The sequence below is a fragment of the Salmo trutta genome, chromosome 39 (genome assembly GCF_901001165.1).
Source record: "Salmo trutta chromosome 39, fSalTru1.1, whole genome shotgun sequence".
In the NCBI taxonomy this organism is placed as follows: Eukaryota; Metazoa; Chordata; class Actinopteri; order Salmoniformes; family Salmonidae; genus Salmo; species Salmo trutta.
The window spans coordinates 3,113,821-3,140,619 of NC_042995.1; the positions used below are offsets into that span (position 1 = coordinate 3,113,821).

Genomic DNA, 26,799 nt, shown 5'->3' on the forward strand with positions numbered 1-26,799 from the left:
TGAAATGTGGACATCCATAAGACACCGATAACAAAAACAATACTGAATAATATAACAAACTATATTACAGAGCCATATAAGGCGAAGCATTGATAAGATTATAGACAGTATGAACTGTGAGTTACAGCTTTATGTCAGAGGCACTGACTGTCAAACCCATTGACTTTGTAGTAGTGAGAATCCAGTGTGATGGAAAACTGGCCAGATAGTTCCTGTCTCCCTCCATGAAAATATCAATACAAAGAATTATTATAAAAAATGTCTAACATCAAACTACATTTTACATTTGAGTTATTTAGCAGACTCTCTTATCCAGAGTGACTTACAGGAGCAATTAGGTTTAAGTGCCTTGTTCAAGGACACACTGACCTTCCGGGTACTGGCCCTACGCTCTTAACCACTAGGCTACCTGCCGCCCCTATCTAGCCTCAACTTCACAATAAAACACTCAGGGTTGACACATAGTCACCTAGATTAAATTAAGATAAAAATCTAGTTTGTACTCTTGTTGTTTACAATATCATCCCTTTCATCATTGTCATTTTTGGCACCACAGCTCTGGTTAGTGTGGCGTTACGGTGCAGTGTGGTGGTGCGGTGTGGTGGTGCGGTGTGGTGTGGTGGTGCGGTGTGGTGGTAATGTGCGGTGGTGCGGTGTGGTGGTAATGTGTGGTGGTAATGTGTGGTGGTAATGTGCGGTGGTAATGTGTGGTGGTACGGTGTGGTGGTACGGTGTGGTGGTAATGTGTGGTGGTAATGTGTGGTGGTAATGTGCGGTGGTGCGGTGTGGTGTGGTGGTGCGGTGGTGCGGTAATGTGTGGTGGTAATGTGTGGTGGTAATGTGTGGTGGTACGGTGTGGTGGTACGGTGTGGTGGTAATGTGCGGTGTGGTGGTGCGGTGTGGTGGTGCGGTGTGGTGGTAATGTGCGGTGGTGCGGTGTGGTGTGGTGGTGCCGTGCGGTGATGCGGTAATGTGTGGTGGTAATGTGTGGTGGTGCGGTGTGGTGGTAATGTGTGGTGGTAATGTGTGGTGGTAATGTGTGGTGGTGCGGTGTGGTGGTGCGGTGTAGTGGTGCGGTGTGGTGGTACGGTGTGGTGGTGCGGTGTGGTGGTGCGGTGTGGTGGTACGGTGTGGTGGTACGGTGTGGTGGTGTGGACGGGTTCCCCTCACACCCCTCCTCCACTGCGGTCCACAGTCACAGGTCCCCTCAGGTCCAGGCTCTCCTCAGCGGTCTTCATCAGGATGGCCAACCTGCTGTCAGACACCTGGCCCTTCTTCACAGCACTCATCAGCTGGGAGCAGGGAACAGAGGGAATATAGAGGATGAGGAAACTGTGGCAGAGTTGTGGATGTAATGCAAGGTATCAAACTAACGCAACGAGATACGCTGTATGTATGTATGTGTGTGTGTGTGTATGTGTGTGTGTGTGTGTGTGTGTGTGTGTGTGTGTGTGTGTGTGTGTGTGTGTGTGTGTGTGTGTGTGTGTGTGTGTGTGTGTGTGTGTGTGTGAGAGAGACAGGGATAGAGATGCATTATAATGCTGGAGCGTGTTCTGATCTAAGCTCCAGGGGTAGTCAGACTGTGTCTGGACAGAGCACTAATACTACTGACACTGGTGGTAGTAGTACACTGGTTTTACAGTACCCCAAACCATTCTGGGTTTCTTACTCTCCTGTCAACAGTTCTTGTAATAAAAGGTATTCTATGGTCCTCAGCATTATACTTCCTAATTGATCACATGATGACTACTAACGACCTGGAAGTACTGTAGCTCTCTCTCACCCTCATTACCTGGAGTCATTGTCATACGTTTCAGACTGTAATGATCTGGATCTGGTCAGGAGAGAACATACTCCCAGTTAGGCTTTCACACCTACAGCTCCCTTCATAGGAGGGTCTGTCATGCCTTGCCACTCGCAGAAGAGAAAAAACACCCAGCGAACAGAACATGAAAATCCCCTATTCTCCATTAATTACAATGTTGGAATCATGTAAAACTAATGTGAGCATCTACCTGTTCTGTAGCCGAGTGTTAGTGTGTGTCTGTCTGTGTGTCTGTGTGTCTGTGTGTGTGTGTGTGTGTGTGTGTGTGTGTGTGTGTGTGTGTGTGTGTGTGTGTGTGTGTGTGTGTGTGTGTCTGAGGGGTAATTGATCCTTCTCCCTGAGGAGTCTATTATCATGTTCTCCAGCCTGGTCTGTTTGTTCAGCTTCTCATGGTAAAGAGAGAGAGAGAGAGAGCGAGAAAAAGAGAGCAGAGATGGGAGAGGGGGCAGATATTGACCATGGGCCTGAGAATTAATGAGTCCTCTTATCAGTGCAGGGAGGACAGGGGAGGAGAGACCATATGTGAAGACACACACACACAAACCACCTACCTGTAAAAACTCGTTCAGCTCCACCTGTCCATTCTTGTTGAGGTCCACTTCGTTGAGGATTTCATGGAGAGCATTCTCATCAATCTGGACACTGATGTTCTGGGAGGGGGGAGAGACCAGCAAGGCAAAATATCAGGAAATTATGTTCTGGGAGGGGGGAGAGAGACCAGCAAGGCAAAATATCAGGAAATTATGTTCTGGGAGGGGGGGGGGGGGGGGGAGACCAGCAAGGCAAATTATCAGGAAATTATGTTCTGGGAAGGGGGGGAGAGACCAGCAAGGCAAAATATCAGGAAATTATGTTCTGGGAGGGGGGAGAGAGACCAGCAAGGCAAAATATCAGGAAATTATGTTCTGGGAGGGGGGAGAGAGACCAGGGAGACAAAATATCAGGAAATGACGCCACAGCTCAATGGCCTTTGCACACAGTTTACATGAGCCCAGTCAGCACTCATGGAAAAAGATTCCAAAGAGAGTTGTGAAAGTTTCTCACCTGTAAGACCCTCTGAACGTCCACTGTGGTGATGAAGCCTTTACTGTCTTTGTCAAACTTGTGGAACCGGTTTGTGTACCTGTCAATCAAACAGAGCTATTAACGCAATCTGCATCTCATATCGTGGCAACATCTCAAGGGGAGTGACTTAAGAAGTTCAGATGGGAGGGAGCAACTGACTGGATTGAGATGGACCCCTGATATACCAAGGGTTCAAACTCAATCCAGTCAGTTTCTTCCTTAGAACACGTGTCAAACAAGGCCTGCGGGCTGAATCCGGCCTGTGACACATTTCTATCCGGCCTGCGCAATGATTTGTGTTGTCAAATCATTTTGTTCCGCCTCCGTACAGCTGCAATGCGCTGCACTATAAGTCACAGCAAGCACTGTGAACGTGCTACACGCCAAACAGCAGTGCATTGCCACACACCGCTTGTTCCGGACCCACACACGAGCCAGCCAGTGCGCTGTAACATGTCATCACTAATGGCACTGACCAAATCTTCTACCGGACCGAAAGTTTAAACGTGTTGTAGGCTAAATGTCCATGCCAAGTTTGGGTTCCAACGAGTCATTGCTGTAGCCTACAGAACATGTCCTCTTGATTGTCAAAAAGTTATAACATAAAGGATTCAGAAGTGGTTTACTGAACGTTACTACTAAAGGATTCATTAGTGGTTTACTGAACGTTACTACTAAAGGATTCAGAAGTGGGTTTACTGAACGTTACTACTAAAGGATTCAGAAGTGGGTTTACTGAACGTTACTACTAAAGGATTCATTAGTGGTTTACTGAACGTTACTACTAAAGGATTCAGAAGTGGTTTACTGAACGTTACTACTAAAGGATTCAGAAGTGGGTTTAGTGAACGTTACTACTAAAGGATTCAGAAGTGGGTTTACTGAACGTTACTACTAAAGGATTCATTAGTGGTTTACTGAACGTTACTACTAAAGGATTCAGAAGTGGGTTTACTGAACGTTACTACTAAAGGATTCAGAAGTGGGTTTAGTGAACGTTACTACTAAAGGATTCAGAAGTGGGTTTACTGAACGTTACTACTAAAGGATTCATTAGTGGTTTACTGAACGTTACTACTAAAGGATTCAGAAGTGGGTTTACTGAACGTTACTACTAAAGGATTCAGAAGTGGGTATACTGAACATTACTACTAAAGGACAATAGGACACACAAGCGAGTATAAATGAATAAACAGTTGAGTCATCTACTTTATGAAATCACAGCCTGATGCGATGACATCTGTAAATTTAACATAAATTGCATCGCTTTCGTGCCGTTTACAGCGCAGCAGAGGTGTACAGACACATAACACAGTCCTAGCTAGGCTACAAACATTTTGCAGTCTGGCTTCGTTTCTTTTAAGCTTGACAATGAATGACCAAAAAACTAAACCTGCGACAAAACTACATGCAAAGGAGGAACATGTAGACCTATTACAGCGTGGTGGCACAATTTGGGGTGAGCTGTTGTAACTTCTCAAGGGATATGTTCTGTGTTGGACTGTGATGTTATGCCTTTCATACAGTAGACTCCTGGTATGTCTGCACCCTAACACAAGGCCATTGTGTTCTGGAACTGTTGCATGTATAAATAACTGTTGGGTAAACATTATGATTGTATGATCACATCCCACTATATAAGAATCATCTAAACATTTATTCTTTAAGTTCTTCCCTGACTGCGATCAGAGACAGATCTACCTTGCAGCTGCTCGTATGCATTAAAGATTTGTATTTTATACAATTAAATAGTCTCTGTCTTAATCTTTGGATTGAGCCTAGGCTGACTACTCATCTACAAGACATTTTGAGTGCACCATACAGCAATGCTGCATTCAACCGCACCAGTGATCCATGCCGTGCAAAAAAATGTAACATGTTTTTAAGTTTAAATGTTACAACAACCTAGCTACATTTATGTAATTGTTGTTATTAAAAATGTTTTGATTAGGGACGCAGCATATTATGCACATTCGCAAGCATAGCAGCAAAGGCTGGACAAATATTACTGAGCTCTTGTTTTAATATGTTAAAAATGCTATATACAGCATCCTATGTACATCAGTGGGCATTGTAAAGGGTCATATTTTTTCTAATAAAACAATGACTAGTTTGGATCAGTTGTATGCACACATTTTTTGTAAAAAAAAACACATAACTGGCTATGTATGGCCCGCGAATTCATTGTGTTTTTTCAATATGGCCCTGTGCTGATAGAGTTTTACACCCCTGCCTTAGAGATTAAAGTAGACAGGAAGTAGAGAGTAAAGTAGACAGGAAGTAGAGAGTAAAGTAGACAGGAAGTAGAGAGTAAAGTAGACAGGAAGTAGAGTACTTTGCCACTTCCTGTGTGTCCAGTGTGATCTCTGTGGTCCCGGTCAGCTGCTCAGAGCGGGACCTGTAGCCCATCTCAAGGTACAGGAACTTCTTAGCAGCTTCCAGCTCCTCCTAAACAAACCATGGTAGTGAAGATAAGTTACACTACGTGACCAATAGTATGTGGACACCTACTCGTCGAACATCTCATTCCAAAATCATGGTGGTCGGTACTGATGTTAGGCGATTAGGCCTGGCTCACAGTCGGCGTTCCAATTCATCCTTAAGGTGTTCGATGGAGTTGAGGTCAGGGCTCTGTGCAGGCCAGTCAAGTTCTTCCACACCGATCTCAACAAACCATTTCTGTATGGGCCTTGCTTTGTGCACAGGGGCATTGTCATGCTGAACAGGAAATGCCCTTCCCCAAACTGTTGCCAGAAAGTTGGAAGCACAGAATCGTCTAGAATGTCATTGTATGCTGGAACGTTAAGATTTCCCTTCACTGGAACTAAGGGGCCTAGCCCGAACCATGGAAAACATCCCCAGACCATTATTCCTCCTCCACCAAATGTTACAGTTGGTACTATGCATTGGGGCATGTAGCATTCTCCTGGCATCCGCCAAACCCAGATTCGTCCGTCGGACTGCCAGATGGTGAAGCGTGATTCATCACTCCAGAGAATGCGTTTCCACTGCTCCAGAGTCCAATGGCGGTGAGCTTTACACCACTCCAGTCGACGCTTGGCATTGCGCAGGGTGTGTGTGGCTGCTCGGCCATGGAAACCCATTTCATGAAGCTCCCGACAAACAGTTCTTGTGCTGACGTTGCTTCCAGAGGCAGTTTGGAACTTGGTAGAGAGTGTTGCAACCGAGGACAGACTATTTTTACGCACCAGTCCTGTTCTGTGAGCTTCTGTGGTCTACCACTTCGCAGCTGACCCGTTGTTGCTCCTAGATGTTTCCTCTTCACAATAACAGCACTTACAGTTGACCACAGCAGCTCTAGCAGGGCAGAAATTTGACGAACTGACTTGTTAAAAAGGTGGCAGCCTATGACGGTGCCATGTTGAAAGTCACTGAGCTCTTCAGTAAGGCCATTCAACTGCCAATGTTTGTCTATGGAGATTGCATGGCTGTGTGCTAAATTGAATACACCTGTCAGCAACGGGTGTGGCTGAAATAGCCGAATCCACTAATTTGAAGGGGTGTCCACATACTTTTGTGTGTATATATATAGTGTATATATATATATATATATAGTGTACATTATTCATAACTTTAATCCTAACTAATTTAAGTAATAATTAATGAAAAGGGATCATAGCTAAATGTAACAACAACTTCATTAAAAGGAACTCATTCATCTTGTAATAAACCTGTAAAGAGCAGGACAAGAGGAATAGCAGAACTGGGGGAAGGTTCACACACACGCACACACACACACGCACACACACACACACACACACACACACACACACACACACACACACACACACACACACACACACACACACGCATGCATGCATGCGCACACACACACACACACACACACACACTCACACACTCACACACACACCCCCTGGAGAGGGAAATCCAGGAAGGGCGTAGATCCTACTATTATACTCTGACCTAACAACAGTTCCAGCCCTCCTACAAACTGACTAGCAGCACATGGATTTAGGGTTGGTCCTATTCAATCAAACATTATTATTAGTCCTGTGAGTGAGAATGTACTGGAGTCACTGAATCAATAAAACAATGGTTAGATTAAAACAGGTCCTAAGTCTTTACTGGACAGGAAATACAGAGGCAATAATTCATCTTTCAGTTAAAAATGGATATTAAGGCAAGTTGTTATTTTTAAACGTAAAAAGTATTTTGTTGTTTGTATATGTTATTTACAAGGTGTTCTAAAATAGTTTCTGTAACACTGCCTGACAGTCATTAGAACTACAGTCTAGTAGACAGGAACAACAGTTTGTGACGTACCGTCCTCTTTTTGTCGCTCCAGTCCAGCATCTTGCCCATGATGTCTACGATGCGTGGCAGAGCCTCATCAGCAGCCTGCACGTTGAGGAAACCCAGCCGTGTGCGCCTGGCGATCACGTCGATGGCCGTACAGGCATATTCCTTAACGGCATACCTCACCTGGAAGGTGGTGGGGGTGTTTCAATTGGTTAGATAATAGAACGTAATAGTCTATGGTCATGATGTGTGTGTGTGTGTGTGTGTGCATCAGGAGAACATAAACATGCAGTCTTTTACAGATCTGATGCAGTATCCTGTAGTAGTCTCAACAGAACACATACTGTACCTCACTCTCAATGTAAGGGAATTCAGAGACCAGTCTATTCCCTACGATGGGCCACCTCTTCCCAGTGACCCGCGCCATCTTGGCCACGTCGAATGCTTTCCCCCCGTACGTCGCCGCCAGGTGCTGGGCAACCTGTGGAATGATGGGAAACAGGCCACTATTCAATCAAAACAGAAATCCTTGTTTAAGGTTTTACCAAGACAAAATTACATTGCTCTTGTGTTGTGAGAGAGCATTGTGTGGGTGCCATATAATCAACGAAACAAGGTTAGGGTGACACTTCCTGATTGAAGCTCAGTTAATGGTTTTGTTTGATTATGCCCCATGAAGACCTAAGGGCAGAAACGTTGTTAGAAATAAATCACCTGGGGACATGAGCAGTGTGAGGCGTTTTCCTTCCTGTTTTCCATGAGTTTGAATATGACTCACAGCGTTTTGCCAAAGACAGTATTGAGAGAGTATTGTGAAACGCAGCAGGCAGCTGTCCAAAGGCAACTCCTTATGGATCGATACGATCTTTCAGCAGACAGCTCCAATGTTTTGGATATGCTGAGGTGGGTGATGGGTAGATACAGTTATGTCTATGATTTATCTTGCGTTTGGACCAAACAAGGGGTTATTTCTATTCAGATGGTTGGCTTAGCTCTCTCACCAAAAGGTCAAATGCTGTCAAAATATGAGCACTGACCTTTTGGAATATTCTAGAAAACACCCTAATGGTGTGGAAGGCTTTCTCTAATGAGAAGTTAACATAGATAGGAAGCGGAGCGCTTTCCTACCTGGTACAGATTACTTCTAAAACCTTGAAAGGGAAGTACACTGGTCTGGACTAGCGCTCTCAAACTCAACTCTGGACCGCAAAGCCAGTTCTACTGCATTGTTCCCCTCTAATCAGGGACTGATTTAGACCTGGGACACCAGGTGTGTGCAATTAATTATCAGGTAGAACAGAAAACCAGCAGGCTCCGGACCTCGTAGGGTAAGAGTTGATTAGCCCTGGTCTAGAGCCTTGGATCAATCTCCCTGTGTACTGCTGTCTTGTAACGTTCTGATATATGATATACAGTGCCTGTGTAACCATAGTGCAACTAACAATGCCTAAGGGAGAATTATAAATCCAAAATGGCGGCTAAAGACGGAATGTCTATGGAAAGGGTCTGTCCCCACCTCATTCTCCAGGCCGTAGTCCTGCACCAGTCGGATGTACAAGGTGGGGCTCCAGTCTTGGCCCCCCTCCAGCACCAGGCCCACTGTCTTACTGGGCCCGCCCCCCAGCCTGTGGGCTGCAACCGCGGCGTCCAGGGTCTCCTCTGCCATGGAACGGTACGTTGTCCACTTCCCACCTGGGGTGATGGGATCATCCACATGTTACTCACACATACACACCAGATACGATAGGGGGGCAGGTAGCTTAGCGGTTAGTGCGTTGGGCCAGTAACCGAAAGGTCGCTAGTTCAAACCCCTGAGCCGACAAGGTGAAACATCTGTCGACGTGCTCTTGAGCAGGGCACTTAACCCTTATTGCTGAGGGTGACTCAGGAGGAGTTGGGATATGCAAAAAAACACATTTCCAATTCACATATGTGTATAATACACACAAATACAAACACCCACCAGATAATCATTATTATTAGATACAGGGCCAGACAGAATACAGGACATGACCTATCCAATTTGAGCAGGAAAATGTCTATAGGCTAAGAGCCATTGACGGCTACGAACGACCTAGAAACTACTACAGCTATATAGCACTTCATCAGGATACCACTTGTTTTAGAGTAGGTACTGACCTGCAATGGTGACCAGGCCGCTGTCGCTGACGTTGACTATGTGGTTCCTGCAGATGGACTGGGTGTCTTTAGAGTTGGGGTCAGTGACCAGAGGACGGATACCACTCCACGCTGCCAGGACGTCTCCTCTCCTCACTGAGGACCACAGGGTGAGGACCACAGGGTGAGGACAGAGTCAGTATTACACACAAGGTTCTATTAAATCAGATGACCACATCTTATCAGAGATCCTAGAACCAGTCAGAGAACACAGGGAATCTCATCTGCATGTGATGACAGATCATTACCTGAGGCACAGAGGCATCGGACAGGTGTTACATCTAATGACAAACCCATATCAAGCTAAACAATCAGAAAATCAAGCCTGTAGTGTCTCCAGCACTTAAAACAATTACTAAGCTACTGTGCTGTTCCAAAGTCAACGTTACATACCCTCTACGGCAGAGGTAGTTTGGGGGTTACGTACCCTCTACGGCAGAGGTAGTTTGGGGGTTACGTACCCTCTACATCAGGGCTGAGGTAGTTTGGGGGTTACGTACCCTCTACATCAGGGCTGAGGTAGTTTGGGGGTTACATACCCTCTACGGCAGAGGTAGTTTGGGGGTTACGTACCCTCTACATCAGGGCTGAGGTAGTTTGGGGGTTACGTACCCTCTACATCAGGGCTGAGGTAGTTTGGGGGTTACGTACCCTCTACATCAGGGCTGAGGTAGTTTGGGGGTTACGTACCCTCTACATCAGGGCTGAGGTAGTTTGGGGGTTACGTACCCTCTACATCAGGGCTGAGGTAGTTTGGGGGTTACGTACCCTCTACATCAGGGCTGAGGTAGTTTGGGGGTTACATACCCTCTACATCAGGGCTGAGGTAGTTGCGGACTTCGTTCAGGATGAAGTTGATGTCTTCCTCCCTGGGGATGGGGTGGGCGGTGATGTCAGTGGGCGTGTCCGTCGTCCCAGCTATGGTCATCTTCTCCCAGGGCAGGAAGAAGATGACACGGCCATCGCTGGTTGCCGGGTCCAGGAGACCCATGTTGTCAGGACTACAAGAACAGGGCAGAGGGAGGAGGGGCTATGGAAATGACAACTACATTTAGGAAGACCTGCTTGGTCAGCGCTGCTGAATTGAAATTCCCTCATTAAAAATAAATTACAATTTTCTATTCATGAGTTGAATTTAAATTCATGACCTAAATTTACCTGGTGTGAAGTAGTGACAGTGTGGTGCTGTCCCTGGTGTGAAGTAGTGACAGTGTGGTGCTGTCCCTGGTGTGAAGGTGTGACAGTGTGGTGCTGTCCCTGGTGTGAAGGTGTGACAGTGTGGTGCTGTCCCTGGTGTGAAGGTGTGACAGTGTGGTGCTGTCCCTGGTGTGAAGGTGTGACAGTGTGGGGCTGTCCCTGGTGTGAAGGTGTGACAGTGTGGGGCTGTCCCTGGTATGAAGGTGTGACAGTGTGGTGCTGTCCCTGGTGTGAAGGTGTGGTGCTGTCCCTGGTGTGACAGTGTGGTGCTGTCCCTGGTGTGAAGGTGTGACAGTGTGGAGCTGTCCCTGGTATGAAGGTGTGACAGTGTGGTGCTGTCCCTGGTATGAAGGTGTGACAGTGTGGGGCTGTCCCTGGTGTGAAGGTGTGACAGTGTGGTGCTGTCCCTGGTGTGAAGGTGTGACAGTGTGGTGCTGTCCCTGGTGTGAAGGTGTGACAGTGTGGTGCTGTCCCTGGTGTGAAGGTGTGACAGTGTGGGGCTGTCCCTGGTGTGAAGGTGTGACAGTGTGGGGCTGTCCCTGGTGTGAAGGTGTGACGGTGTGGGGCTGTCCCTGGTGTGAAGGTGTGACAGTGTGGTGCTGTCCCTGGTGTGAAGGTGTGACAGTGTGGTGCTGTCCCTGGTGTGAAGGTGTGACAGTGTGGGGCTGTCCCTGGTGTGAAGGTGTGACAGTGTGGGGCTGTCCCTGGTGTGAAGGTGTGACAGTGTGGTGCTGTCCCTGGTGTGAAGGTGTGACAGTGTGGTGCTGTCCCTGGTGTGAAGGTGTGACAGTGTGGTGCTGTCCCTGTACTGTACCTGTAATAACCAGGGATAACTATGTGAACCCCAGCACTGGGCTGGCAGATGTTAGTGTTTTTCCCGTCGTCCATCTTCCTCAGAGAGTCAGTGAACGGTCCCGTGGCGTTAATGACACATTTGGCTCTGACGTCAAATTCATTTCCTGTGAGAGATCATAACAGTTTCAGTCAAAAACCACTGTCATACTGTATCTTTGTGTGTGTGTGTGTGTGTGTGTGTGCACGCATACAAGTGTGTGTACCTGTGATAACGTCCCTGCAGCGCGCCCCACAGACCTTCTCCTTGCCCGTCCCTGCGTCTGTTTTCTTCAGCAGGTGGACCACCTCTGTGTAGTTAGCGATGGCAGCACCATGTCTGGCTGCTGTCAGGGCGATCGCCAGGTTCATACGAGCATCGTTATGCTGTCCTGTAGCCGGGGGGGGGGGGGGGGGGGGGGGGGGGGGGGTGAGAGATGATAGGAGGGGGTCGAAGAGAAATAGAAACAAAGAAGGAAGATTTCTTTAAAGGTGCTCTATGCAGAATTGTTCCGCCATTTCCTGGTAGTGAAACATTTTAAAAGTTAGCCTAATTCCAGTTTATATACCAAAACATGCAATTATAGTGTAGAGAATCATTGTACCATCTAAACAGCTGTGAAATATATTTTCCATTAAATTATTTGTATTTATTTTCAGCTGCTTGAAGCTGGTGTACAAAACTGAAAGTAGAAAGACGCAAAAACTAACCTTAAGAATAAAAGCATAGAAATAGCACACACAAAACAGATCTACCGCTTCTTAGACTTTCTTTCAATGAAAATGACAGATCTATAACTCACATTTCTATGTGCCTTTGGTCAGGTTGCCCAAAAAGTTAAATATTGCATCTTTAAGAATTTGGAACGGAGCCTTGAAGTGCAGTGTGGCTGTGGTGTATCTAACGTGTGGGAATCCCTTGCAGGGGCATTTGGTTCTTGCTGCCCTCAAGGCCCGGTCCTAAGCCATGCCTCCTGGTGCTACTCAAATCACTAGACTGAGAGAGCTTGTGGGATGGGACAGACAGCCAGGGCTGGGCTGGGGTGGGCAGGGCTGGGGTGGGCAGGGCTGGGGTGGGCAGGGCTGGGGTGGGCTGACATGGCCTGGAGTGGGGCTGGGGAGTGCTTGGCTGGGCTGACGCCTCACATTAGGCAGCAGAAGGTATGACTGGAGACCCTGTTGTTATCTCAAAATATGATACGTCTAACAAACCAGTTCATGGTTGCTTGCTGAAAAAAATGTATTACACACTTGTGCAGAATGAATTAGTAAGAATGAGGACTCCTGTCTGTGTGTGTGTGTGTGTGTGTGTGTGACCACGCTGGTCTCCTGGGAAATGAGTAACACTGGTGATGTCTAAGATCCCACCCGGCAGGGTGAAGAACAGGAGGAGACAGAGCAGTCTGGCAGTCAGACCACGGTACTGCTCTCCTCTTCTCTGAGACGCGGTAGCAGAGAAGGTCAGCTTTTGAAATGTCACGGCCGTGATTGTTCCAGACGGAATAATTGGAGAGAAAAGACCCCCTTAGCCTCCTGGGGGGAGGGGTACAAACCAACCCAACAATGCTGCTTCAACCCAACACAAAACCCCTCCGAATATTCTCTCTGTTTGCTGTAGGACAGTCAGCACTCCCAGAGACAATACATACACATACATTCTGCCTGGAAGAATTAAGCTACAAATATGTTATGCACATTTCAAATGAGCAATAAACAAAACGCATTAAAATAAACAAAATGCTAAAAACAAATCTCAACACGCCTCACTCTTCCTTAGAAAGTCAAGTGAGTAAATGTGATGAACTTTTGCTCAGGTATCTGGCCTGGTATATTATCCCCTCAGAGAAGAGGTTGTCTTTCCACTCTAGGAGAGACCTAGTAGAATCTAAATGTAGACTGACTGATTCAGAAAGCCTTCAGACACAGAGTTGGCTGTTGTTGGTTTGAAAAAGAGAGGCCTCCAGTCAACTAATGGGACATTCTCTGCACAGAGTACACCCAGATAGAGTCGGAACATCTGATTGGTCGTCTCCGTGCCAATCCAGGTCACGCACACACTACACAGCCTTGGCCCAAGGCACATAGAGAGCACAAGCTGCTCGAGGATGCATTGGTTCAGGCATCAATGGACATGTGAGATCTGATGGCCACCGGCTGCCTTGTGTCTTGTCTTGTTGTTGACTTGGGTCACATTCAATCACACCCACACTAAGGAAAAATAATTTTGTTACTGTTGTGAAAAAGGCAGTATTTTTATGAACATGAGTTTTGTTTAATAACAGTGTAGGTTAATATGAATTCTTAATGTATGGCAAACCGGCCCTAGACATAGCCCACTTAGCAAACAGAAGAGAAGCATCTTGATAAATGAGAAGGTTATTTACATTTTTTACATTTTAGTCATTTAGCAGACGCTCTTATCCAGAGCGACTTACAGTAGTGAATGTATACATTTCATTTCATGCATTTTTTTTTTTTGTACTGGCCCCCCGTGGGAATCGAACCCACAACCCTGGCATTGCACACTCCATGCTCTACCAACTGAGTCACATCCTATCGGAGCATTACTGACTGAAGTGTTGGTATGTCCAGCAACACTTATACATTTTAGTCATTTAGCAGACACTGTTATCCAGAGAGATTTACAGTGAGTGTAATACATTTTGGACCAGTTCCCCGGACCCAGATTAAACCTACTCCTGGACTAAAAAGCCCTTGTAATGAATATAATAATGAGAAATACTCACCATCATAGTAGACGATGGCTCCCACCAGCTTGTCTTTCTTCAGCATGGGGAAGAGTTCCAGAGCCTTGTTCTTACTGAGGACATAACTGCTCTTCAGACACTGGCCTCCAGCTACCAGGTCGTACATCTTTATACCAGCCCAGTAGTACGGCAGCTGCCACCATCTATAAACAGATAGTACAGTACAACATCTTTATACCAGTCCAGTAGTTCATCTAAGATGGCGCCGAAGAAGATGGCTGACGTTTTACATGCCCGTAACCAATTGCGCTATTTTGTTCGGTTTTTTTGCGTTGTTTGTACCTTATTATTTCACTTATTTTGTACATAATGTTGCTGCTACCGTCTCTTATGACCGAAAATATCTTCTGGACATCAGAACTGGGATTACTCACTATGAACTGGAAGAAGTTTTTTCCTTTAACGAGTCTGACGAGAAAGATTTACTGCTCTCCTGGGAACAGGCCCAGATCCTTGTCATTTGCATGAAGAAAAGACAGGAAAAGATGGCGCAGATCGGGCTGCCTTTTGAGAATCCGTAGGCGAGCGAGTAAACTCCCACTGCCATCAATTCTACTTGCTAATATGCAATAATAATTGGAAAATAAAATTGATGACCTACGATTACAATTATCCTATCAATGGGACATTAAGAACTGTAATATCTTATGTTTCACCGAGTCGTAGCTGAACGACGACACGGATAATATAGAGCTGGAGGGATTTTCAATGCACTGGCAGAACAGAGAAGCTACGTCTGGTAAGACGAGGGGTGGGGTGTTTGTCTTTTTGTCAATAACAGCTGGTGCGCAATGTCTAATATTAAAGAAGTCTAGAGGTATTGCTCGCCTGAGGTAGAGTACCTTATGATAAGCTGTAGACCACACTATCTATCAAGAGAGTTCTCATCTATATTATTCGTAGCCGTCTATTTACCACCACAGATCGATGCTGGCACTAAGACCGCACTCAACCAACTGTATAAGGCCATAAGCAAACAAGAAAATGCTCACCCAGAAGCGGCGCTCCTAGTGGCCGGGGACTTTAATGCAGGCAAACTTAAATCAGTTTTACCCAATTTTTACCAGCATGACACATGTGCAACCAGAGGGGGGTAAAAAAACTCTAGACCACCTTTACTCCACACACAGAGATACATACAAAGCTCTCCCCCACCCTCCAGTTGGCAAATCTGACCATAATTCTATCCTCCTGATTCCTGCTTACAAGCAAAAACTAAAGAAGGAAGTACCAGTGACTCGCTCAATACGGACGTGGTCAGATGATGCAGATGCTACGCTACAGGACTGTTTTGCTAGCACAGACTGGAATATGTTCCAGGATTCATCCAATGGCAATGAGGAGTGTACCACCTCAGTCATCAGCTTCATCAGCTTCATCAATAAGTGCATCGACGACGACGTCCCCACAGTGACAGTACGTACATATCCCAACCAGAAGCCATGGATTACAGGCAACATCCGCATCGAGCTAAAGGCTAGAGCTGCCGCTTTCAAGGATCGGGACACTAATCCGGATGCCTATAAGAAATCCCGCTATGCCCTCAGACGAACCATCAAACAAGCAAAGCGTCAATACTGGATTAAGATTGAATCCTACTACACCGGCTCTGACGCTCGTCGAATGTGGCAGGGCTTGAAAACTATTACTGACTACAAAGGGAAACCCAGACACAAGCTGCCCAGTGACGCAAGCCTACCAGATGAGCTAAATGCCTTTTATGCTCGCTTCGAGGCAAGCAACACTGAAGCATGCACGAGCGCACCAGCTGATATGGATGATTGTGTGATAACGCTCTTGATAGCCAATGTGAGGAAGACCTTTAAACAGGTCAACATTCACAAAGCCGCAGGGCCAGATGGATTACCAGGACTTGTACTCAAAGCATGTGCAGACCAACTGGCATGTGTCTTCACTGACATTTTCAACCTCTCCCTGACTGAGTCTGTAATACCTACATGTTTCAAGCAGACCACCATAGTCCCTGTGCCAAAGGAAGTGAAGGTAACCTGCCTAAATAATTACCGCCCCGTAGCACTCACATCGGTAGCCATGAAGTGCTTTGAAAGGTTGGTCATGGTTCACATCAACAGCATCCTCCCGGATACCCTAGACCCACTCCAATTTGCATACCACCCCAACAGATCCACAGATGACGCAATCTCAATCGCACTCCACACTGCCCTTTCCCACCTGGACAAAAGGAACACATATGTGAGAATGCTGTTCATTGACTACAGCTCAGCGTTCAACACCATAGTGCCCACGAAGCTCATCACTAAGTTAAGGACCCTTGGCTAAACACCTCCCTCTGCAACTGGACTTCCTGACTACAGGAAAAGGCGGGCCGAACAGGCCCCCATTAACATCAACGGGGCTGTAGTGGAGCGGGTCGAGAGTTTCAAGTTCCTTGGTGTCCACATCACCAACGATCTATCATGGTCCATGAGGGCACGACAAAACCTTTTCCCCCCCCAGGAGATTTGGCATGGGTCACCAGATCCTCAAAACGTTCTACAGCTGCACCATCGAGAGCATCCTGACCGGTTGCATCACCGCCTGGTGTGGCAGCTGCTCCACATCTAATCGTAAGGCGCTGCAGAGGGTGGTGCGTACGGCCCGGTACATCACTGGGGCCAAACTTCCTGCAATCCAGGACCTATATAATAGGTGGTGTCAGAGGAAAGCCCATAAAACAGTCAGAGACTCCAGTCACCCAAGTCATATACTGTTTTCTCTGCTACCGCACGGCAAGCGGTACTAGAGCGCCAAGTCTAGGACCAGAAGGCTCCTTAACAGCTTCTACCCCCAAGCCATAAAGCTGCTGGACAATTAATCGAATGGCCACCGGACTATTACATTGACCCCCCATTTGTTTTGTACACTGCTGCTACTCGCTGTTTATTATCTATGCATAGTCACTTCACCCCTACCTACATGTACAAATTACCTCTGTACCCGCGCACACTGACTCGGTATCGGTACCCCCTGTATATAGCCTCGTTATTGTTAATTTATTGTGTTACTTTTTATTATTTTTTTAACTTTAGTTTATTTGGTAAATATTTTTTTAAACTCTTCTTGAACTGCACTGTTGGTTTGTAAGTAAGCTTGTAAGTAAGGGCTTGTAAGTAAGCATTACACAGTAAGGTCTACACTTGTTGTATTCAGGGCATGTGACAAATAAAGTTTGATTTGATTTAGGACGGCAGCTGCCACCATCTATAAACAGACAGTACAGTACAACATCTTTATACCAGCCCAGTAGACAGTGTACAGTCAGCCATTACATTTATGTTGGTCATTTAGCAGATGCTCTTATCCAGAGTGACTTACAGTCAGTGACCCTTCGAGGGGACCATTCGAGGGGACCATTCGAGGTGACCATTCGAGGGGACCATTCGAGGGGACCATTCGAGGGGACCATTCGAGGGGACCATTCGAGGTGACCATTCGAGGGGACCATTCGAGGTGACCATTCGAGGGGACCATTCGAGGGTAACCATTAGAAGTAACCACTAGAGGTAACATGTAAATACACCTGGTATAACTAGCCGTCTGTTATACAGAACGGCCATCTGGCTTGTATACGATTGAACATTTTAAAATGTGTATGTAGTAGAGTTAAAATGGTTATTCCAGCAAACTTCAAATTATTAGAATAGTACACAACGCAGAACAGAACAATCAGGTTGAGGGTCAGTGGTCAAAGCCCGCGAACAGGAATATTCCAAGTTCAGACAGAAGGGGGGAGTCAGATCGCTATGATCACCAGGAACTTTACTTTTGGTTTCTAATTTTAATTGTTGCGCTACTGGTGCTGCCTGTTGATGTTAGGTAGGCAGCTACAGTAGCTGAATGATGTTAACATCTTCGGGTTTTGTTTCATTAAATGTATTTTATTTTATCTGGGTGCTTACGTCACCTACTAACACCCTGGTACTACCCATAGCTCCCGCTCTCCTCAGTCCGAGAAAACACTGAGAGAGAAAGGTATGGGTTGCAGATTACTCCTTTGTAGAAAGATATGCGTTTTACCTTTCTTCATGCTCCTGTGTAGAACAACTTGTCAGGTGGTGCATTGGAGACTGATGTGTTCCTGTCCTGTCTTTTCACAATACTATTGCAGATCAACATAAAAGCCTAAACGACAGCCGTGGTGTCGCTCTTCATTTCTTGGTTCTCCTGTGGTGCGTAGTAGAGCCGCTACATGTATACATGTTTTAAACAACCACCACACACTCAGAACATTTTCAGTTGACAGGTTATAACGCTCATTCTACTAACTGTGTGGACTCGTGTCTTACTTGTAAACAGGGAGCATGATGGGTAGTGGGGCAGACAGATGAGGGGCGATGTCTAGCAGGTTGGAGCGCTCGTGGAGAGCCTCTTTCACCATCATGTACTGAGAACAGGGGAAAGAGGGGTTCAGAGGTCAGTAAAATAGGTGGATAACATCTAACACATAACACAGTACTTGTTGGTAGAAGAGTAGGAGTATGCCTGTAGCATTCACACAATAGCAGACCAAGGAAGGATTATGGGAAACACTTAGCGCCCTACAACCCTCTGAATCTTCTAACCTCTCACTCTTTTCAACTATAAAATGTCCACAACGGGGGAAAACAAAGCAATGTGATCACAGAGGGAACCAAATGTCAGGCAGCATCGGAAAAACGAGCCGTTTACCTGTTCGTAATCTAACTTCATGATGGCCTTTTGGAGGTATCGTACTCCCCCGTGGATGAGCTTGGTGCTCCGGCTGCTGGTCCCCGATGAGAAATCATTCCTCTCCACCAGGGCAGTCTTGAGGTCTAGTAGAGCAGAGACAAATCAAGACAAGACCAGGATTTAGACAGTCTGAAATATCACCCTATATGGCACACTACTTTAAACCAGGGCTCATAGGGTTCTGGTCAAAAGTAGTGCACTATATAGGGAATAGGGTGTCATTTCGGATGCACCCTCAGAGTCAGAGTTATTCAGGAGGCATTTGGTAGGTTATGACTTCCATGTGCTTCTCCTGTCGTGTAATATGCATGAAGGGAAAATGGCAAGGCATGCATATTGCATTGAGGGCCTCATAATATTGAGAGAAGAATAGCCTTGACTCTCCTGCACATTGACTGAACTGAAATGTAATTGACCCCAACCAAAAAGGTTTTCCAAAATGGTGCAGTTCATGGGGACTCACTGCGTGTGACAGCGTCTAAGGCACATCCGGAGCCCGTGGCCCCTCCCCCTACGACCAGGACGTCAAACTCCTCAGTGTCTTGCAGGGTGGAGAGCTGAGCCTGTCTGGTTGGGAGCTCATCTTTAAACGGCTGCTTTAACTCCCCCTCCGCCGCTACGTACGCCAGCCGTGCCTGGACAACATGCAGTACAGACATAGTTACATCTGTTTCTGTGAAGGCATAGTCTTTTGTGACAGACTGTGAAAATAATCAAGATTTGGCTCTGGGTTCAGAGATTAGTGAAAGCATAAAGCAATGTTTTACAGCCTGGATAATCTCCTCTGGGATAGCTGTGTCTACATTGTCACGACCATATATATCGATGGTCACAACAACATCAGGTACCCATATCGGTAAGGGTTGTACCCACAATCATATTCATACAGAAAGACCCCTGCTTGCAGTACTTATATAATAACAATGATTCCTGGTGTCTGATTTGCAAAAACACAAAAGAACTCAGGGAAAAAAGAACAAAGTCAAATCAAGTCTGTTCTGAACTCAAGGATCATGGGGACAAGCAATTCAAGTCTGTTCTGAACTCAAGGATCATGGGGACAAGCAAGTCAAGGATGGCTGTCGTAATGAAAAATGTATTAATTTTTCTATTTAGCATTTTATTCTCGAAATGATTACATCGAGCTGCTGCGACGCCACTTGGTCCATTTGACTTGCAAATCTGTGAATGAAACACGGGCATCTGTAATTTAGGGCCGTAACAGCAAACAAGATCAAATCATTAGTTTCTATTTCCATGGACGTGCATATTTAAAACACCCACAGACAATTAAGTGGCAGTCTGCCCTGCAATCACGTTGAGTACATGGAGTCAGTGAGACAGTGGATGTCATGCAAATGTCCAATCGCCCACCGCCAGAAAACAGAAAAACGTTCAAGCTGAAAGAGAGAAAGAGATTGTGCCCTTGTCACAGAGGAGACCCAACAGACATATTTATCCAATTAGCAGGGTTAGTTAGTGACGGCCACCGTCGTCCTCATGCCTGATTGCAGATTATTATCATTTTTTCGGAGGCGTTTCACTTTTGCTTACCCATTTATTCTTGTTTGGGAGGAAGGTGAGGGGGACAAGATATTATACCAGGATACAGAAATAAAAGTTCACATTAGGACAAAGGGTCACACAAAGGGTCAGATGCTTTAGACAAGTGACCTGGTATGTCACTAGTAATAACAGACCATTGAAATAGAAGATATACTGTAAGACGTATTTATATCTGTGGCGCTGACTAGGTTCAAAGGTCAGGAGATGCACCTGTTTCTCTCTTTCTAACGTTACCCACACGACTCCTTGGCTATTTCAATCCCTGGTCTACAGTGATGCAGTGGTCACCTGGTCTCAGATCAGTTTGTTCTGTCAATATAGTCATTTTCATGTCAAACATGTTCAGCACAAACTGATCTGGGAACAGTCTAATGCTTTTTGACACAACAGTTGCCCTATTAATAATATCAAGTGATGCGTCGCCATGGAAACATCATGGAGGTGTATTTTGTCAGCTCCCTGGAGTTTCAGACACTATGTTATATGATCCACATGAGCTTCATCAGATTTGAATAAATGAAAAATAATGAAATAAAAATCAGGACTCCCATTGCTCCTCAGCGTTTTTTTGTCACCAAAATAGATTTGATTATTTCACTGTACTAAACAAACATTAGAAGTCATGTTCCCTTCTTTTTTTAACGCAAATGAAACAAGGCATAAGAACTACTCACGTCACATAGCTAAAGTCCATCTTACCACTTCATAAGGCAGTTTATGGCAAGTTGCGACAGAAAGTAAGCTATTTTATGATCAGGGTTTGTCCCATTGACTGTCTTCACATTCAGGTCAACTTCACTCTACACAGCAGTCCCATTGACTGTCTTAACATTCAGGTCAACTTCACTCTACACAGCAGTCCCATTGACTGTCTTCACATTCAGGTCAACTTCACTCTACACAGCAGTCCCATTGACTGTCTTAACATTCAGGTCAACTTCACTCTACACAGCAGTCCCATTGACTGTCTTCACATTCAGGTCAACTTCACTCTACACAGCAGTCCCATTGACTGTCTCCACATTCAGGTCAACTTCACTCTACACAGCAGTCCCATTGACTGTCTTCATATTCAGGTCAACTTCGCTCTACACAGCAGTCCCATTGACTGTCTTCACATTCAGGTCAACTTCACTCTACACAGCAGTCCCATTGACTGTCTTCACATTCAGGTCAACTTCACTCTACACAGCAGTCCCATTGACTGTTTTAACATTCAGGTCAACTTCACTCTACACAGCAGTCCCATTGACTGTCTTCATATTCAGGTCAACTTCACTCTACACAGCAGTCCCATTGACTGTCTTCACATTCAGGTCAACTTCACTCTACACAGCAGTCCCATTGACTGTCTTCATATTCAGGTCAACTTCACTCTACACAGCAGTCCCATTGACTGTCTTCACATTCAGGTCAACTTCACTCTACACAGCAGTCCCATTGACTGTCTTCACATTCAGGTCAACTTCACTCTACACAGCAGTCCCATTGACTGTCTTCACATTCAGGTCAACTTCACTCTACACAGCAGTCCCATTGACTGTCTTCACATTCAGGTCAACTTCACTCTACACAGCAGTCCCACCTGAGCAGCATAGTTTGAATAAAGGTGGAACACATTCCTCAGTCTTGATAAGACATGCCTAGATGCAGGTTGACGTTTATTGTCATGAATACTGTCCTGGAAGCAGAACTGAGCCATTTCCACTAGAAAGGCCAGCTGGAAAGTCAAAATTGGCTATATCGTAAAAATGCATGAAAATAAAACTTTGCTTTTTGGTCTTAATTTAAGGTTAGGCATTAGGGTTAGCAGTGTGGCTAGGGTTAGGCATTAGCAGTGTGGTTAAGGTTATGGTTAAGGTGTGTGCCAGCTAGTGACCACTCTGCAGAGCTGCCTCCAGTACATTAGTCATCCCAATAAATGCCCACCTGCTGCCCAGATGGGCGTTCCCTATAGACTCCCAGGAGCCTGCCCTGCCATTGTCAGATGCTGTCCCAGCATTCCCTAGTAGACTCCCAGGAGCCTGCCCTGCCATTGGCAGATGCTCTCCCAGCATTCCCTAGTAGTAGAGGTTGACCGATTAATCGGAATGGCGGATTAATTAGGGCCGATTTCAGGTTTTTATAACAATCGGTAATCGGTATTTTTGGCAACCGATTTGCTGATTTCAAAAAAATGTATAATAAAAAAAAAGTTTTATTTAACTAGGCAAGTCAGTTAAGAACACATTCTTATTTTCAATGACGGCCTAGGAACGGGGGTTAACTGCCTTGTTCAGGGGCAGAACAACAGATTTTTACCTTGTCAGCTCGGGGATTCGCTTTTGCAACCTTCCGGTTACTAGTCCAATGCTCTAACCACCTGCCTTACATTGCACTCCACGAGGAGCCTGCACGGCAGGCTGACTACCTGTTACGCGAGGGCAGCAAGAAGCCAAGGTAAGTTGCTAGCTAGCATTAAACTTATCTTATAAAAAACAATCAATCAATCTTAACATAATCACTAGTTAACTACACATGGTTGATGATATTACTAGTTTATCTAGCGTGTCCTGCGTTGCATATAATCGATGCGGTGCCTGTTCATTTCTCATTGAATCACAGCCTACTTCGACAAACGGGTGATGATTTAACAAGCGCATTTGCGAAAAAAGCACTGTCGTTGCACCAATGTACCTAATCAGAAACATCAATGCCTTTCTTTAAAATCAATACACAAGTATACATTTTTAAACCTGCATATTTAGTTAATATTGCCTGCTAACATGAATTTCTTAGAACTAGGGGAATTGTGTCACTTCTCTTGCGTTCCGTGCAAGCAGTCAGGGTATATGCAGCAGTTTGGGCCGCCTGGCTCATTGCGAACTGTGTGAAGTCCATTTATTCCTAACAAAGGCCGTAATTAATTTGCCAGAATTGTACATAATTATGACATAACATTGAAGGTTGTACAATGTAACAGCAATATTTAGACTTAGGGATGCCACCCGTTAGATAAAATACGGAATGGTTCCGTATTTCACTGAAAGAATAAACGTTTTGTTTTCGAAATTATAGTTTCCGGATTCTACTATTTTAATGACCAAAGGCTCGTATTTCTGTGTGTTATTATGTTATAATTAAGTCTATGATTTGAAAGAGCAGTCTGACTGAGTGATGGTAGGCACCAGCAGGCTCGTAAGCATTCATTCAAACAATACTTTCGTGCGTTTGCCAGCAGCTCTTTGCAATGCTTCAAGCATTGTGCTGTTTATGACTTCAAGCCTATCAACTCCCGAGATTAGGCTGGTGTAACCGATGTGAAATGGCTAGCTAGTTAGCGGGGTGCGCGCTAATAGCGTTTCAAACGTCACTCGCTCTGAGACTTGGAGTAGTTGTTCCCCTTGCTCTGCATGGGTAACGCTGCTTCGAGGGTGGCTGTTGTCGATGTGTTCCTGGTTCGAGCCCAGGTAGGAGCGAGGAGAGGGACGGAAGCTATACTGTTACACTGGCAATACTAAAGTGCCTATAAGAACATCCAATAGTCAAAGGTATATGAAATACAAATCGTTTAGAGAGAAATAGTCCTATAATTCCTATAATAACTACAACCTAAAACTTCTTACCTGGGAATATTGAAGACTCATGTTAAAAGGAACCACCAGCTTTCATATGTTCTCATGTTCTGAGCAAGGCACTTAAACGTTAGCTTTTTTACATGGCACATATTGCACTTTTACTTTCTTCTCCAACACTTTGTTTTTGCATTATTTAAACCAAATTGAACGTTTCATTATTTATTTGAGGCTAAATTGATTTTATTGATGTATTATATTAAGTTAAAATAAGTGTTAATTCAGTATTGTTGTAATTGTCATTATTACAAATAAATACATTTTAAAAAATTGGCCGATTAATCGTCACGGCTTTTTTTGGTCCTCCAATAATCGGTATCGACGTTGAAAAATCATAATCGGTCGACCTCTACCTAGTAGACACCCAGGAGCCTGCCCTGCCATTGGCAGACGCTCTCCCACTCTCATTACCATCTACAACCTGCTGCAGAGGGACTCTGAGGTGTAATTTACAGGTCCTGACTTTAGAAACAGACTACCACAACCTTGGCAACATAAAGATGAGATTAGAAAATGTTATTGTCCTCAATGCAGCATACAAACTCAACATCCATACAAGTATCAGAAAAACAAGTTTACAAAATAACAACACAAGCAGATTGTGTGAACTGCAACCCACTACATCATCTCAATGTCTCAAATGTCCCAGGCCTACCTGTGTCTTTCTGTATTCCGACAGTTGTGATAGGCCCAGAAGAGCAGCGGCCGCCCCGGTCCCGATGATAGCTGTCCCTTTCAAGGCCTTCCGGAATGCCATTGATGCTGTTCCTGCAGCACAACACACAGCAGTGGACTGAGTTAGACACACTGGGTTATATTGCAATGACATGACAAGTGATCATGTGGAGAGGGCGTGACAGGAGGGCAAAGAGCCAATCGGCTAGGGCCAGGTGCTGATGGACAATGTGGGGGTAGGGGGGCATGGGATTCACAGGCAGAAGTAGTGGAGGAGAGTGTGGGAGCCCTGGGAGTGTCTGTGTGAGACACCTGGATGACAGCTGACTTTTCTTTAACATTCTTACTTGTCTGACAGTTCATTATTATTTTTTACCTTTATTTAACTAGGCAAGTCAGTTAATACAATGACGGCCTACTCCAGCCAAACCCTAACCCGGACGACGCTGGGCCAATTGTGCGCCGCCCTATGGGACTCCCAATCACGGCCGGTTGTGACACAGCCTGGAATCGAACCAGGGTCTGTAGTGAGATGCAGGGCCTTAGACCACTGCGCCACTCGGGAGTTAAGACGACATCTGGTTCACCCACTAAGGTGCCATGACATGACGGACACTTTCTCTCCCTCATTCTGACAATCTGCTTAAAATACACATATTTTTCAATATATTCTAATCAGCAACTGAGCAAACATCATCGTGGTTTATGCATGCACACCAGCAGCTCTTGTTTCACTAGGCAAATCCTTTTGGATGAGACAAAGCTGCGTTCTGTGTTTATTACCTGTGTATTATGCATTCATCAGATGGATCATAAAATAAAATATATGATAATAAGAAAAAAGTACATGAGCATGACATCATCGTGTTGATCCAGTGAATGTGTTAGAGTGCTACAGTACTGGTTAAAGTTACGCCAGTAACCGAAAGGTTAAGCAAGGCGCTCTATACTACTAGGGCTGACCCGTAAAACAACACATTTCACAGCACCTATCCAGTGTTCGTGAAAATAAAACATATTTTTGTATTATTTGTTTTATTATTATTAATACTCAGCATGATTCAGTATAGGGGAAATGAATGAAGAGGGGTCTTACAGCCCAGCCCACGCAGAGAGACAAGTAAATGATTGGTTTCAGAATGGCATTACTTCCTGGTGACACATCTCCAACAACACACCAGGGCCAAATCCCACATGGCAGCAGCCGTTTACTCAACTGAATGACAGAAAATGGAAGAAATTACGCAGGGAGCCACATGATGAAGAGACATGATCATGCGAGATACAGACGCCACCATCCACATTACATACAGAAAATCACTCGAAGACAACATCTTAGCTTGAGACTTGTAGTTAATGACAACAAATACACATACAAGAGCAGTGACAGCAACTCATATGAAGGTTCCGAGTGTTTACACAAACACGACAACGTGAATTTAGACGACAAACTAACTTAGCATTTGTTCCAAATCTTATACGTTACATAAAAATAATTTTAAAAAGCCAATCCATCCCCATTTCGGTGATACTGGTTATCCAATGCAAATGCAACAGGAAGAAATTATAACTCTATTTCACAGTGTTTCTATTCTATAGAACGGTGTAAAATAAAACTGAATGCCGTATCATCATCGTAACAGAAACAGAACAGAAAGAGGAGAGAGGGTTCTAGCAATGCGTACAATGCCGCATTGACGTTCGCCATTATATTGTCTGGCTCGCTGCCAGTCGTTCAACTTTTCATATTATAAATATAACAATAAAGAAAGGGCACAAACATTTATTCTAAATCGTTCACTTACTGATTTTCTATGTTCAATTGATGATAACGCCGGGAGAACGGTGATACAACTCTGACAGCCAGAAGAACCAGGAAGCAAAGATTAGTTGACTGACATATGGGTAGACCAATGGGATTACACAATTATCCAATCAGGTTGGCGAGGGCGTTGCTATAATAATGAGGTAGGTGAAGGGCAAAATTGCACAACTTTTCCTCAGGAATCCCCATCCTCAATAGTGCGGGGTCACTATGGTGCCACTAGTGTCACCAGCCACAGTCATG

At 45.2% G+C, this 26,799-nt stretch overlaps 1 protein-coding gene across 2 annotated transcripts; it reads right to left on the minus strand.

The window, feature by feature from the left end:
* Positions 1 to 933: 933 nt before the first annotated feature.
* Positions 934 to 26,633, minus strand: LOC115179458 (glycerol-3-phosphate dehydrogenase, mitochondrial). Of its 2 annotated transcripts, XM_029741008.1 has the most exons (18): positions 26,537 to 26,633; positions 24,712 to 24,824; positions 20,431 to 20,439; positions 19,340 to 19,511; positions 18,835 to 18,959; positions 18,453 to 18,550; positions 14,125 to 14,288; positions 11,605 to 11,769; positions 11,361 to 11,505; positions 10,157 to 10,350; positions 9,311 to 9,445; positions 8,688 to 8,863; positions 7,521 to 7,652; positions 7,196 to 7,354; positions 5,226 to 5,338; positions 2,870 to 2,948; positions 2,377 to 2,475; positions 934 to 1,292 (listed from the first exon to the last, which is right to left on the minus strand). In XM_029741008.1, exons 2-18 carry the CDS (start codon positions 24,811 to 24,813, stop codon positions 1,167 to 1,169), a joined length of 2,193 nt encoding a protein of 730 aa, XP_029596868.1. In that variant the 5' UTR covers positions 24,814 to 24,824; positions 26,537 to 26,633; the 3' UTR covers positions 934 to 1,166. The 2 variants fall into 2 exon arrangements, with proteins under 2 accessions (XP_029596868.1, XP_029596869.1); XM_029741009.1 differs by lacking the exon at positions 20,431 to 20,439.
* Positions 26,634 to 26,799: the final 166 nt, after the last annotated feature.

Coding starts and splice junctions, on each gene's coding strand:
- LOC115179458 (XM_029741008.1), bottom strand. CDS start 24,813: ATGGCATTCCGGAAGGCCTTGAAAGGGACAGCTATCATCGGGACCGGG. Junction 11,506..11,604: donor CTGCAGGGACGTTATCACAG/GTACACACACTT, acceptor GATCTCTCACAG/GAAATGAATTTGACGTCAGA. Junction 5,339..7,195: donor GGAGCGACAAAAAGAGGACG/GTACGTCACAAA, acceptor TGGTTTGTTTAG/GAGGAGCTGGAAGCTGCTAA.